The 14,046-nt window shown below is 44.9% G+C and overlaps 1 protein-coding gene across 2 annotated transcripts in view; it reads left to right on the top strand.

Annotated features, from left to right (window-relative positions):
* The first annotated feature begins 2,553 nt into the window (after positions 1-2,553).
* SALL3 (spalt like transcription factor 3) overlaps positions 2,554-14,046 on the top strand; it is a 25,254-nt gene continuing 13,761 nt past the window's right edge. The window contains exon 1 of one of the 2 annotated variants that reach the window (XM_065667201.1): positions 2,554-2,846. In XM_065667201.1, the coding sequence (XP_065523273.1) occupies positions 2,768-2,846 (79 nt within the window). In that variant the 5' untranslated portion in view covers positions 2,554-2,767. The remainder of the gene's footprint in view (positions 2,847-14,046) is intronic. The other variant, XM_065667202.1, reaches the window with a different exon arrangement.

The raw sequence follows: 14,046 nt of genomic DNA, 5'->3' as shown, positions 1-14,046 counted from the left end.
GGCATGCGTGTCAGCAAACCATCCGGAGTGGCCTAAACTGTCGCCTTTAACTTTATTTGGTTTGCCTACCCACATAAAAGCTGGGAATAAACCGCGAGCCCAGAAAAGCGGTATCAAAACGAACCAGATAAAGCGAGCTATCAGCAGCGAAAGTTTACATAGAGGAGTCTCCCAAAGAAGCCGGGGTTAGTGTGTTTTAAGGACTAGGGCTGGATTACACGGGCTGGGGAGGGGGTATTAGGAGGAAATCCCTTTCACTGATCCCCGGCCCCATGAGCAGAGCTGCCCCCGCCCCGTGCTCGGCGAGGTGGGCTGCGCCTCCGCGCCCCACCGATCACCGAGGGCCGGCGACGGGGCCGCTCCGCACAGGGCGGGGGAGGGGGGGGGGGGGGAGGGGGAACGGGGCGAGCAGCGCTCAAGGGCCGGGCTGCAACTACCATTAAAGAAAAAAAAAGGGGGCAAAAAACCACCCCACCAACAACAGCAACAACAACAAAAACAACAGCGAAGGGGATCGCAAGGGCGGCTGGCGGAGCCCCCCTCCTCAAAACCCCCCACGCGCACACCCATGCGCGGAGCTGCGGGCACTGCTGGCCCCTGCGCGGTGCAGCTCGGTGTGGCGGCGATCGGCGACGGCGGGGTACATCCTAGCGGCGGGTCCCTGCCATGGGAGCGCGGCTGGCCCCGGCGGAGGGAAGGCGGGCAAGGACGGAGACGGGAAGCGGCAACTTGTGGCGGCTGCCGGGAAGCAGGAGCTGCTGCGCGGCGGCAGAGCCGCCCGCCTCCCCGGGGGACGGACGGGGCGGGAGGGGACGCGGCGCAGCGGGACGGGGCGGGGGAGGCTCGGCCCGGCTCCACGGCAACCGGTAACGCGATAGAGGGGAAAGCGGGGGGGAGGGAAGTCTCTCCCTTGCCCCCCCCCCCCCCTTCACTTTTACAAAAAAGGGGGGGCCTGGGAGAAAAGCCGCTGTTGGGAAAGTGCGTGCGGAGAGGGAGGCTCGGCGGCGGCGGCAGCTGATCGGGCTGCGGAGCTGGGGCAGCCCCGGCGGCAGCCCCGGCAGCGCGGCGCGGGAGGCGGAGGAGGAGGAGGAGAGTAGGAGGAGCCGCCGTGTGACCTGCACCGCTCCCAAACTTGAAAGTTTATCTGCCCGAAATCGAGAGCGGCCGCGGTGCGCGCACCGCTCCTCGGCACGGAGCGGAGGCATCGACCGGGGAAGCCGCAGCGCTGGGAGCGGCTGCCGACGCCGCTGCGAGCGAGGCGAGGCGAGACGAGGCAGAGGAGGGGGGATCACCCCTGCGACAGCAACAACAGCCACCCCCCACCCCCAAATCTGCGAGAGGATCGATACTGTTTGCTGGAGACCAAGGACTTGCTCATCGGCGCACACGAGAGACCGCTGTCATTAGCTAACAGGACACACGACTGAGCCGGGGGGTGGGGTGGGGGGGAGGGCGAGGAGTGTCACAAAAAGTCATTACAACCTGAGAGAGAGAGGGAGAAAGAAAAAAAAACTTCCTACCAATGGACAACAGGAAGTGACCACCACCACCAACGGGGAGTCTCTGCTTGGAGAAAGAAGCTGCAAGACAAAGAAGAAGGAAGGAGAGGTGAAAGACAAAACTGCCCAAGGTCTTCTGCGTGTGCGTGCGTGCGCTTTCGAGAGAGGAGAGAACAAAAGTCAGCCGGGAAGGGGAGACGGAGAAAGAGAGACGGAAAAGGAGACGGGATGGAGGAAGAGCTAAAGACAAGCATGTGAAGAGCAAGGGGACAGAAGAGCGGAGCAACACACACGCACATCGAAAAGAAAGGAGAAAAGCAAAAGCATACACAAAAGTTTCTTTTCCTCCTGGGAAGAAATTACTCACACGCACACAGAAATCAGATGCCTTGCAGATCAACTTCTGGAGAAAGAGAGACGAGGAGAAGAGGACGCAGAGTGATGTGAAGAAAGAAAAGAGGAAAAAAAACCCCCACAAACCAAAACCCAGAAAAGAAAGCAAAGAAGCCGAAAGCAGAGCAAAAAAAAAAAACTGAGAGCCGGGGGGCGGGGGGGTGGGGGAGAGAAAGAAAAGCGAAGATCGTGACCTCCCCCAACAAGTGAACCTTGCACATATGTTGTGTAAAGTGTGTGCAAAACAGAGCCCTCCTGCGTGGTGCGTGTGTGTGTCTCTGCCGCCGCCGCCGCTGCTGCCGCCGCCGCGCCCGGTGCCTCTCGCAGGCGGCGCTGCCGGTGCCGGGGAGACGCATCATTTGGCGGAGCGAAGCGGCTAATTGCGGAGCCCCGTCCTTCATTTACATATGCAGCCTGAGTCCGCTGGAGCCGCGCCAATCCGCGCTCGCCCCCAGCACCATTAATCGCCATGCATTATTCACAATCATAATTACCGAGCCCCATGCGCGCTCCGCGCAGCCGCCCCAGCCCGCCGCGCACACCCCGCCGCACCGCGCACACCCCGCCCGGCTGATCCCCCGCTCGCTCACCCGCACTCCCTCCCAGTTTGGTTGGCTGGTTTAGCGCTGCTTTTTTTTGTTGTTGTTGTTTTGGTGTTTTTTTTTGGTTTTCTGTTTGGGTTTTTTTTTTTTGGTTGCGTTTTCTGTTGTTGTTTGTTTGATTTGTTTTGCAACTCGACTTTTTATTTGCGAACAGTTATTTGCAGCCCCCACTCCCCCTCTCCCATTCCCTCGTTCCCAATTCCTCCCCCCTTTCCACCTCCACGTCGCTGATGCCTCTGCAAAAAGCAGAGTCAAGACGGCTCAGTTAGCAGCATGTCTCGTCGAAAGCAAGCGAAACCCCAGCATCTCAAATCGGACGAAGAGCTGCAAGCGGAGGTAGTTTCTGAGCACGGTAAGGGCTCTCGGCGCCTCTTTCTCCTTCTCTCTCTCCTTTTGTGAGTGTGTTTCGGATGGAGATAGGTGGATTTATGGTGATGGTGAACATGGGAGCGCAGTTACTCTGTCGCGGGAGAATGGGAATTAGAGCAGCTGGGGGAAGAGGCAGCGGAACTGAGAAGTTAGCAGTTTAGCCAAGTTTTTGCAGCCCACCCCCTGACTAACCATCGCTTCCCGCAGCTCCCTCCTGGCCTCCCGAGCTCTTTAATCGCGGCTGGGCTCGGCGGCGGGGCCAGGCCCTCCCTCGGGCAGCTGCAGAGCGGCACCCCGGAGCGGCGCCTGCCGCCTCCTCCTCCTCTCCGCTGTGTATTTTTTGGTGTTCCCTTTTTTTCTCCCCCGCTGGCGGCTCGCAGCGGGCAGGAGCCATGTCCCCCCCTTCCTCCCCCCGGCAGGAAAGTTGGGGCGGCCGGAGCCGGGGTGTCCTGCCAGGGGCTGCGGGTCCTGGGGGGTCCCGCGGGCAGGGGGTTATAGGGGCCCAGTGCGAGCCCCTGGGGCAGACTCAGCGTGGCCGGTGCCAGGGGCTTGCCCCGCGCCTCGGGGAGGCGCGTCTCCGGGCAGCCCGCTGGGTTTCGGGCTATCCCGGCCTCTGCCCCCTGTTGCCCGGCGGGCAGGGGACCCCGGCAGGAGCGGGCAGGGCCAGCGGAGCCCACTGCCTTATTTTCGAGGAGGTTGAGCGGCAGCTTTTCGGCTCTCCCCCACCGTGCGCCGCCTTTCCCCCTTCGCTTCCCGGCTGTGCTGCGACTGTAGTTATTATCAGTGATGGGTGACACGGAGTGCCACCACCGCCACCAGCCCCTGTCGCGCCGGCTGCAGGCAGTGGGGAAGGGTTGTTTTCTCTCCCATCCGCCATTCCTCGCTCCCTCCCTACACGCAGGCACACGCACACTTGTATCTGGGCTGCCCGGGCTCCTAGTGAACAAGTGTCCAAAGCGGGAAAGATTTGGGCTGTAATCACCCCTTATTTCCGCTTTGCTGTATTTTGTTTTCCGAGAAAAGGCCTGCAGGGTTGTGGTTTTTTTTTCCTTGTTTTTGGTTGGTGGTTTCTTTTACTATTTTATTTTTTCTAACTTTTAATTTCCTTTGTGATCCTTGTCTTCGCAGCGTGCAAAGGCATGCTGCAGCCCAATCTCACTTTTCCTGGGCTAAGTTGAGAGCTTCCACTTGAAAGTTTTTCTTTTGCTCTTTGCGCAGAGCCCACTGCTTGCTTAATTCCTCGCACAAGCTAGTGAGAGCCCCAGTGTTTTCTGCTTTCTGTGTAGGCCCCTCTCTCCACTGTTTTATCCTCCCCCCCCTCCCCCCCGCCTTCAAAAAGAAAAAAAGTCATTCTCCTGCTTCAAAACTATAATGACTTTTAAGTTGCATCTGTGGGGAGAGAAAGGCAGCAAAGTTGAAGCCTGAGGAGGATTTTGACTATTGTATCTGAACTTTACAGCCCTGAAGCTTAGGGCAGCGTGAATCCACTTCATCAGGTTAAAACATCTGTCAGACTGGCAAATCGTTAAGCCTCCTGCTCCTTCCCAGCGTATTTGGGGACCCAGAGAGCGAGTCCCACACTGCCCAGGGCTGCTGAGGGGCTACTGCCCCTGCTTCAGGAAAGCCCACTTGGGTGTTGACAATAACAGACACACAGAGAAATGCTTCCTTCTGTCAGAGTGGAGGAGCAGAGCAGTGCATTTTCCACATTTATTTCTTTTTTTTTTTATTCTTTAGGAAACAGTGATCGTGTAAAAGCAACTAATATAGGCAAGCAGGTGAGAATTAGTATTTTATCATGTAAACAAGGTTTGTTGAGCGCAGGCTGTGTTGGGGTGGGACCTAGGTCTAAGAATTTATCATTAGCATTCTAAACTTTTACATGCTCTGAACCCATTTCAGCACAGAAAAATAACCCCCCCCAACCCCATTATGACACTCCTGGTGAGTTAATAAAGTAAAAAAAAAATATAATTGTTAAACTAGGTTTCTGTTTTGTTTTGTGAATCTTATCTATGTAGCCATGTCACCCGAGATTAGAACAAGAGATATGCTAAAAAGAAACGCTTGCATATGGTGGGTAGATTAAGGACAAAGAATCTTTTTGTCATGGAAATGTTTTTTTTTTTTTTTTTTGCTCCCTTTTTGGGGGGGTTTTGTTTTGTTTACTTCATCACATAGAATTTCTCACACTTGGTTTGTTTTGTATTGCCCTCAATGACTACATGATCAAATGAATGGATTTATTTCTGCCGAATGAGAAAGACAGTCTTTCCATCAAAAGGACTACATTGCATCCCAGTGAGGAATTTTAAAGCGTTATTATTGTGGTCCCTGAATAGCACAAAATCGGCTTTCACAGCAGCCCTAAAATGCAACAATGTAAATACTTTTCAGCCTTAGAAGGCTGTTATCAAAATGTGCTATGTTTCCTTTTATTAAAACATATTTTAATTAATAGAGTGAAACCCTTCATAGTTAACAATTAACAAGCTAAAGTAGTGCTGTTGGGTTTGCACTTCCATTTGAGAAACGTGAAAGAGGTGGGGGCAGGACACACGAGCAGAGGGCTATCTAGTGCACATTAGTGTAATGTAAATCATTTACACGTTATATTAGGAAGCCTAACGATTGCTATACTGCAAGCAATTTTATAGGCCAGATATAATGAGCGCTCCAGATCTCGTGAATTAAAGCACTCCTTGTCAAGTCACTGTTCTTAGTTTCTGTTCACAGCTGTAATCAAGATATTGCTACAGTTCCTGAACGTATTTTGCAACAGGCCAAAAATAGTTTGCACAGTGCAAGAATATTTGTCGTTTTTAGAAAGCGAACTGTTCAAGCAGTATTATTTGGTACATGTGGCCTTTCCACTAATTTGGCTGTTTATCTTCAAAAGTGGAAGTTGTTGTTAACACAATATTACACAAATGAAGCTTATTATTTATTTAATGGATTTGTGTTTAATACCACCTCAAAATAGATTTTATTAAGTGAAGCTTTTAAAAATGAACGTCCCATAAGCGTAATCCTTGGAGTGAAGGCACACTCGTAGTGGCAGGGAGAAGCCTGGCAGTTTGGGGAGCAGAATGGAAGATAAACATTAGGCCAGATTTTAAGTTGGCTGGTCTCACCAGAACTTTCATGCTAACATTACTACAGAAGTTTAAGCATCAGAACAAGCAATTTTATAGCCAGCTTGGGGTACAGCCCAATACAAATGTATTCAAACAGGGCAGTGTCATGATGGTGAGAAACTCTTAGAAATCTGAAGATAATTAGCAATGTCATCAACTACAGATTTACACTCAGAATCGTTTGCAATTATTTGTTGAAAGTGAAATGCTAAAAATAAATTTTTTAATAATTTTGAAAGGAAGTGTTAACAAAACAGCTGGTGGTGATACCTTACTTGAATAATTGCTTTGTGGAAGCGTGAACAAAAGATACCTATTAAAAAACCCCAACACTTTGAGGTTACTAAATTAGAAGATATGATTGAAATCATTTAAAACCAGCAGCAGCAGGGCTCAGATGACTGCCTGTAGAATACAATAATCTCAGTTTCTCAGTAAATGTAAAAGCATTGTAATAGCTGGAATTACATTTCTAATACACTTGCCTAATTCAACAGATTACAAACGAATCAGAATTAGAGGCACAATGCACATGCTTCAACTCCGATTAATTTTTATATTAAGCCATGGATATAGCATTTGTATTTTGAAAGTAGGGATAATAAAAGGGGTTTTTTGTAATGCTGAAAAGTGATTTTTGGAGCGTGCAAGTGAGATTCTGGTAAAGGGTGATGACAAATGAGGCTTTGGACTTTTTCATGCGAAGTTTCTGGCAAAGATGTATCATTGTTTAGTCTGAGCTGGAAGGGATACCTTGTAGTTAGCTGTATAATGACAGTTTTCTAGTGTGCCCTTCGCAATACTTTTTTAAAATGCTGGACCTGCTTTTCTCCCCCCTCTTACACAGCATGATCTAAACTAATGGATCTTTTTCATCCTGGTAAAGTGAGATTGGGCTGTGCAGTTTTGAGCAGTTTGTGACTGCTCTCGGAATTCTTCTGGAGTGTGTACACAGACACACATGCTCCGCCACAGCAACGACACAGTTTGCTATGGAGCAGCCAGCTTCGTGTGTGTGTGCTCACTCTATCTGCATGTACAGAGGGGAAAAACACATTTTGGAGGGACATTCCTACATACAAAATAGAGGTTGTTCCACATCAGTTAGACACTATTGCCTTTAAAATTTGAGAGGTCACAAGCAGCTCTCAGTAAACGTAAAACTTGGGTGATTTTTTGCAAGTTTTTGTTCTGATGCAACTGTTACGAGGAGGCTTTTTTTTTTTTTTCTTTTGGAAAATAAAGGCCGAATAAGTATTGCTACGAATTGTCCCTTTGCTAAGAAATGGTAATTGAAACTTTATATAAGTAGTTTTGCCATTACAGTAGAGACTTAGCGTTCGAAATGAGTAACATCAGTATTTGTATAATTTTTTAAGTACTCTGTTTTTAACTGTGTTACCAATAGGAAAACATTTGGAATAATAAGAAAACTACAACAATCAGCCAATTTGTTGATATATGTATAGCAATGAACGTAGACAGAACTGAGTCAGATTTTATCTGGTAGTGCTGGTCTAGAGCAAGTCTTATCATCTCCTGGGGAGGATATTAAAGCTGTTTTTTCAGAGTGGGAGGGAGGAAATTTTGAAAGGTGTTGCTTTAAATTCTGTGTAATTAAGCCATTAATATGCATGCATTAAGCTGTTGAAAATTACTTCTCCTTGCCTAAGAAAGAGGGAAAGCTACAATTAAGAAAAAATGGGTGGCATTAGAAAAAAAAAAAAAAAAGTAAAAATAATAACGAATATTGGTGCAATTTCGGAAAAATAGTTTGAGTCCTAGGGAGATTTTGTGGATATCTTTCCTGCATTTGTTTTATTGACTGCCAAGCCAGGACAAACATATCTGTTGACTGTCCATCAGTCAGGACATGAGTCAGTCACTTTTGTTGATAATAAACCAGGTCTGACATGACATTAAAATAGTTAAGTACTGACACATTTTCCAAAACAAAGCACATAAAAATAATTTCCTTCATAATATTGCATTTGTAAAAGGGGAATAATTTGCTGTTGTTTGTTTTTGTTTTGTTTTTTTTTTCCAAAGGAAGCATGAGTAAATCTAGTTCCAGCAGTAAATTTTTATTGAATTGTACATTTCAATGTAAAGGGCCAAAATCCTGTTTCCTGAGCCCTCTTAAAATATCCCACTAAAAGTAGTGAGGGTTTTCCATTAATTATAAAAAGGAATTTAGGTCAAAATATACTTTGAGGAGCTGGTTCAGTTCTAGAGCTGTTGGACATAAGAGTGTATTTCTTCCCAGAAGTGGGAAAGCCAGAAAAATAATTGTTTAAAAGGGCGACAGAAACCCATAATGAAACACGTTTAAAAAACCGTGTTTAAGCTGAAAAGTGAAAAGACAGCAGACTAAAGAGCAGGGTACACCAAGTGAGCATACTTGAACTCAAACATTCATTTTACGGGGTAAGCTAAACCTTTAAAAAAGATCCCTTCTGAAACTGTTGCTGACAGTCTCTAATACTGTGGTGGTGGCAGTGCCCTTCACCACTCCCCCCCAAAAAAATTTGGGCCCTGTCACTAGGCGAGAAAGAAAAATACACAAAATGTCCAAACTTTTGGCACAGAGAGTGAGGCACTCCAAAATATTCGGGAAGGAAGGCTGTTAGCCTCCCCCAGCCAGCCAGGGTGCGTGCATGGGGTGTGGGTGCAGGAGGCGCAAGTGGGTGCTGCATGGGTGGGTGCTGCCCTGTGTGGTCGCACAGCGGGCTGCTGCCGAAGCTCAGCCTGCATCCCAGGGGGAAGGTGGGATTGGAGAGTGCCAGAAAGCTTCCCCAGGACTCTCCCTGAGGGTGAGTAGTTAGAAGTGCTTTGACAAGGCTTGCTGATTTAACCTTTGCCTGCTTTGCCCTGCCAGGGGTGGCCACTAGATGTCAAGCTCATAATACAATTAGTACATCTGTGCAGTTGACCTTGGCAGCACGGCTTACCACTGTTCTGTTAAGTGTTAACACTGAATTTGAGTGTTAACTAGAGATCCCTCTGAGTTTGCTACATGCTGTACAGCTTATCAAATGCCCATCTAGTTCAGCACAAGTGTTTACAGTTCTTAAAGGAGGAAAAAGGTTTCCTTTTGTGAAGCCCAGCATCTTGAGCTGCTTAATTAACCCTGCAGGTGCCGCAGTATTTTTGTTTCAGTTAATCAAAAGCGACTCGTTCTCCAGTGTTTCAGGAGACCCTTTCTGCTGGTGCCATCTGATAACTTTAGTTTATGGTTTTGTTGGTGTAGTAATGTCCCCAAAAACTGCAAATGATGAAAGCTAATTAATTTGTTCAGATCTGTGTGTGCTTTGCTGTTCTGTGCAATACTGCGGTACACGGAACAGTAAATGAGCAAAATGACTGAGCTGCACAACTGGCATCGGATCACTCTTGCTTTGCTGTTTCAAGCACTCCTGTGCGTGAGTAATTTTACTCAAAGGAGTGGTGCCATTGAGTCCAGTACTTGTAAGCTCAGTTTTGAGATGCGTAGGAGATGCAGGATTGAGTCCTCACATTGGCTTCTCTTATTGTGAGCCTCCAAACACAAATTTGTCAGTGTTTGTGTGGTTGTTCGGAGAGCGGTTGGCTTCATTCTGCAGAGTTACATAGTTGAAGATGTAGTTAATGATACACTTTTCAAAATAGGAAATCCATTCAGAGTCTAGTGTTCTGCTTCTTTCTTCTAATTTATTTGTTTTGGTTTGTTTTTTCAATGTCTTTTACACGTTGGCTATATTAGAAGTGTTGACCTCAATTTTTTGTTAAGATTCCCCATGAAACTTGATGCATTCCAAATAAACTTAGCTCCTACAGACACCAGCATATTTGTACACAAATTCTACACAACCCAGAATTAATGTATAGATATGCTATAACAGCCAACTGAATAGCTGTTTATATAATTTTGAAAAACAGGACACAGGTCTTATTTAATGTGCTATCTTACACAGATATTCCAAACAATTTGTGAAGCTTGCATCTGTTCCACATCTGCATACGCGTAGAAAGGTGCCAGTGTTCGAGGTAACGAAGTGCTTCACTGCACAGATTAGAAACTGCAAATGCTTCTAACAGAATACAGTTAGTGCCTGTGCCACAGGTGGCTGTTACTTAACAAATTCTGAGATTTAGGCAACTGAATAGATCAAACCGAGTGTGCCAGGTCAGCACCGAGTTCTGCATAGCAAGAGTGCCCTCCACTGTTCAGATCCGTACTGACAGCTTTTGTGGGCTGAGAAAAAGGACAGAAAATTTTTGAGTCTGGAATTTCTTCTACATTGTTAAACACAGTAGGGGTCTCTATTTGTCTCCTCCTGTTTCACAGCTTGGGCTCAGTATGTGATAATTCATCTTTCTTTATGGGATTCAAAGCTATCATAAAGAGTTAAAAAGAATTAATTTGCAAGAAAATAAACGTGTTCTGACAATTTAAGAAAACTTTCTTTAAAAGCTCTGTCAATTGTAAGAGATTATAAAGCTAAGGAAAAAGTAATAGTGTTCTTCTGAAGGATCAATACGATGTTACAAGGCTGCTATTTCCAAATGAATATGATTTTGAAAACAGATTTATGGAGGCTTAAAATATATTTTTTGTAACTTTAATAAAATTGTGCTTGGGGAAAAGTAAATTAGTGTATTCTGATGATAGGAGTAGTAAATAGTTGTCCTGTATGGGCGCACTGTTCTCAGAGTTCTATTTATAATATTGCTTGCTTAAATATACAAAAATGCTGTGAGCTGCACTTTGAAATGATTATTGGATTTGCATGTGAGAGCATTTTATGCATCTGTCTTCGCAGTTAGCAGACATTTTATCTTTAGCTGATGTTAACAAACACATTTTTTTCTGAAACTCCTTCACAGTTTGTACACTGCTTTTCAGTGGAAGATCAGTGTTGCTTTCTTTTTCTTCCTGAAAGAAATTCCTACATTTAGAAAACATTTAAGTCTTGATAAGTCTCGATTATGCAGCTCTGAATGTAGGCATAATAGTAATTCATGCAACACTTTTCCATGCTTTCATTTGTATTATTGCACAGAGTATAAAAAGAAGCTTCAGAAAAAAATTATTCACACATTTGTTGGATTCCTTTACAAGACACTTTTGTTTGAATGCTTCAGGAAGGTATCAACCATGTGAGATAGATGAAAGCCTAAAAAATGTCAGTTCTCTTACCTGGTTTTATTCAAGTGTCTTATGAATCATACATAATTTTAGGATTCTGTGATACAGAGTAACAAATACAACTGAATTGTCAGAGAACATGTGATTGTAATAGTCCTTACTTAACATAACTGAAAAGGTGATTTTCAGGTCATTTACATGTACAGTACTAGAAGTGATTTAAGTTGAGACAGAATGGAAAGATTCTGGAGGGCAGATGAAACACAGTGGTCGGTTGGCGTTTTTCCAGACTGGAGAAAGGGGGTATTTAATAAACAGCATATGTTTTCAGAATTAACCTGACTAGAATGTGATGTTTCGTTTCAGTCTGTTTCACAAGAGTAGATGGCAGCGTTTTTAAAGCATCCATTCGTTATGTTTTCCCTTGCACAGCATGCAGTAGGCTTTCCTCTTACAGGCCAACACCATCCTCACTGCAGCCATGCATTGCTCCAGCCTGAAAAGCACTTGGTGGATACACTTAGGGAAGGTGGCAGTGCAAAGCCACCTGGCATCAACCCCTCACACCAGCTCACTGAGTCAGCAGAGCACCTGAACCGCTTCAGGTATCACCATCCCAAAGTGACTTTCTCAAAACACTTCCGTCTGAATTTCTGTGAGCTAATTTTAGGGACAGACCCGAGTGACAGCACTGTGCTGGAGCCACCGCAGCTCGGTGGGTTGGTACCTGCTCAGGAGGTCGCCGGGAGTACCGTGTGAGAGATGCTGCCTGCAATTTTTCACCTATTTTCATAGGGTAAGCTTTATGTGCTGCAATTCATCTTGCATCCCGTAGCAGCTTCAGATTAGTCTGTTAGCTGTTAGACTGCTAATGAGAAAAAGAAAATAACTGAGAGGTTATTAGTGGCTGAGATCCTGACTGCTTGACAAAACTCCCATTCAACACCTTTTGTGTAACTAAGAGCTGCAAAATTCAACTCATGTCTGTAAGATTAAGCAAGTGCTCGATTAATTCCCCCAAAGTCCTTGAAAATTTTTACTGCACCACATCCTCACTGTAATAATAAAAAATACTGCTTTTCTTCAGGAGAGATAAAAGAAAAAAAGATGAAATTACTCAGTACTTAATGGATTTAATCACCTTGTTATAGATCAGAAAATGGATGCAAGCTATAAAACATAAGGAAACATGGAAAAATGCTGTGTTTTCGTGTAATAGTTATATGCTGTAACTAAAACTGACTTTTTTAGCTTCATATTTAAACACTTAAAAATTTTAATAATCTGGATAATATTTTGGTATTGCTTTCTCTCATTTATAAAGTGATTGAGCATTAAGAAACAACGAAAATACCCTTTCATGTGGAGGAGGCATATGCTTTTAAGCTTTATTTGCTGTTGAAGTCAGTGAGGACTTCCACTTCAAAAGCAACAATAAATGCATTAGTGCTTTCATATTAAACAGTAATTCTGAAAGGGATGGTGAAAACCTCATTTGTGAAATACTGGGACCCTGTTAATTTCTTCAGTACACACACATACATTAAAAAATACTTATCAGTCATCATTTTCAGTCTTGCTATCTTCCCCTCTGGAGTGCTTGTTTAGGGCAAGACCATAAAGACTGCTGTTTGAATGAATAGTTCATACTCTTTTGATCCTGTCAGTTTCAGTGGTGTTTTAATATGAGCAAAGGCTACTCATCTGAGTAGCAGTTGTTGGACCGAGCCTGTAGTCTGTTGTTCTGTGAAACATCTTGGTAGCTTCTGTGTGTACTGTCAGCTATGGCAAAGCAACACTTACTTCTGTGCCACCTGTGTCACCTCCTCACTTACCAGTCCGAGGAAGAAGCGCTGAGAGACATCAAACTTGTTTGATTTCTTAAGAAGTGCCAAAAGAGTGTATCCTAAATGGAAAATACTGCGGTGAGGTTCTTTGTATGTGTACTTTAAAGTTGATTTTTTTTTGTGGGGAAAAAAAACCCCAAAACTTTAGTGACTCTCCAGCATCATTATCTAAAATATCTTTCAAAAGCAGTTTTTGAATATTTCAAGACAGAGAATGAGATTAGTATACTTGGACTGCTCATTTGAAAAGTATTCTCACTGTTTTTTAGGCTGTGGAGTTGAGAGAAGGAGGAATACAGAGCAGAGCTGTAGGTCCCTGGTTAATAGAGTGCAAGCCTGATCCCCCTGAGGTAGCACAGAACTAACCCGCTGTTTCACTGAGAACAGAGCTAAGCACTGATCATCTGCAAAATACCTATACTGCTCTTTTCCTCTTGTACTTTTTCACAGGTTGTATTTCAAATGCAGACTGCTGCTTCTTTGAGTTTATAAATTAGTACACTAACGCTGGTTATTATCTCAAAGTGCTGAAAAGGTCCACATTGATATCTCCTGGCAGTGGGCATCAGAAGTTTAGGTTTCTATTGTAAGCTTACACATTATATGTATTAGTTTTGACATTTATAGATCACGAGACTGTCTTCTAGTGCAGAAAATTACACCTGTTTTGATTGTAAATGCTCGCATTTGGACTTGGTGATTACTGTACAGTGTCTGAAATAATTAGCTTGCTGGTGTTTGATCAGCTCGTTCTAGATCAGAGGACAGCCATATTTGAATGGCTGCATTGCCTGAATCCATCACTAATTACTTAAGTCTTTTGTGCAAGGTTTGTTTAGAGAAAGCTTTCGTTAAACAAAAGAATAGCAATATATAGCTAAAAAGCTGGAAGAGGAGCCCTGCAGTTTGCGGCTTCTTTTAGAAGTAATCCTCCTTTGCAACCATGCCTTAATAGTAGAAGTAGCAGTAGTAGTGGTAGTGGTAATAATATTAATATTATATACTAGTACTACTAGTAATAACAATAGGCAACTCTTACACAGGTTGCCAAGGTTTGCAAATAAGCGCTGG

Source organism: Lathamus discolor, chromosome 2 (assembly GCF_037157495.1).
Source record: "Lathamus discolor isolate bLatDis1 chromosome 2, bLatDis1.hap1, whole genome shotgun sequence".
Taxonomy (NCBI): domain Eukaryota; kingdom Metazoa; phylum Chordata; class Aves; order Psittaciformes; family Psittacidae; genus Lathamus; species Lathamus discolor.
This window is presented reverse-complemented; position numbering and strand designations above follow the sequence as displayed.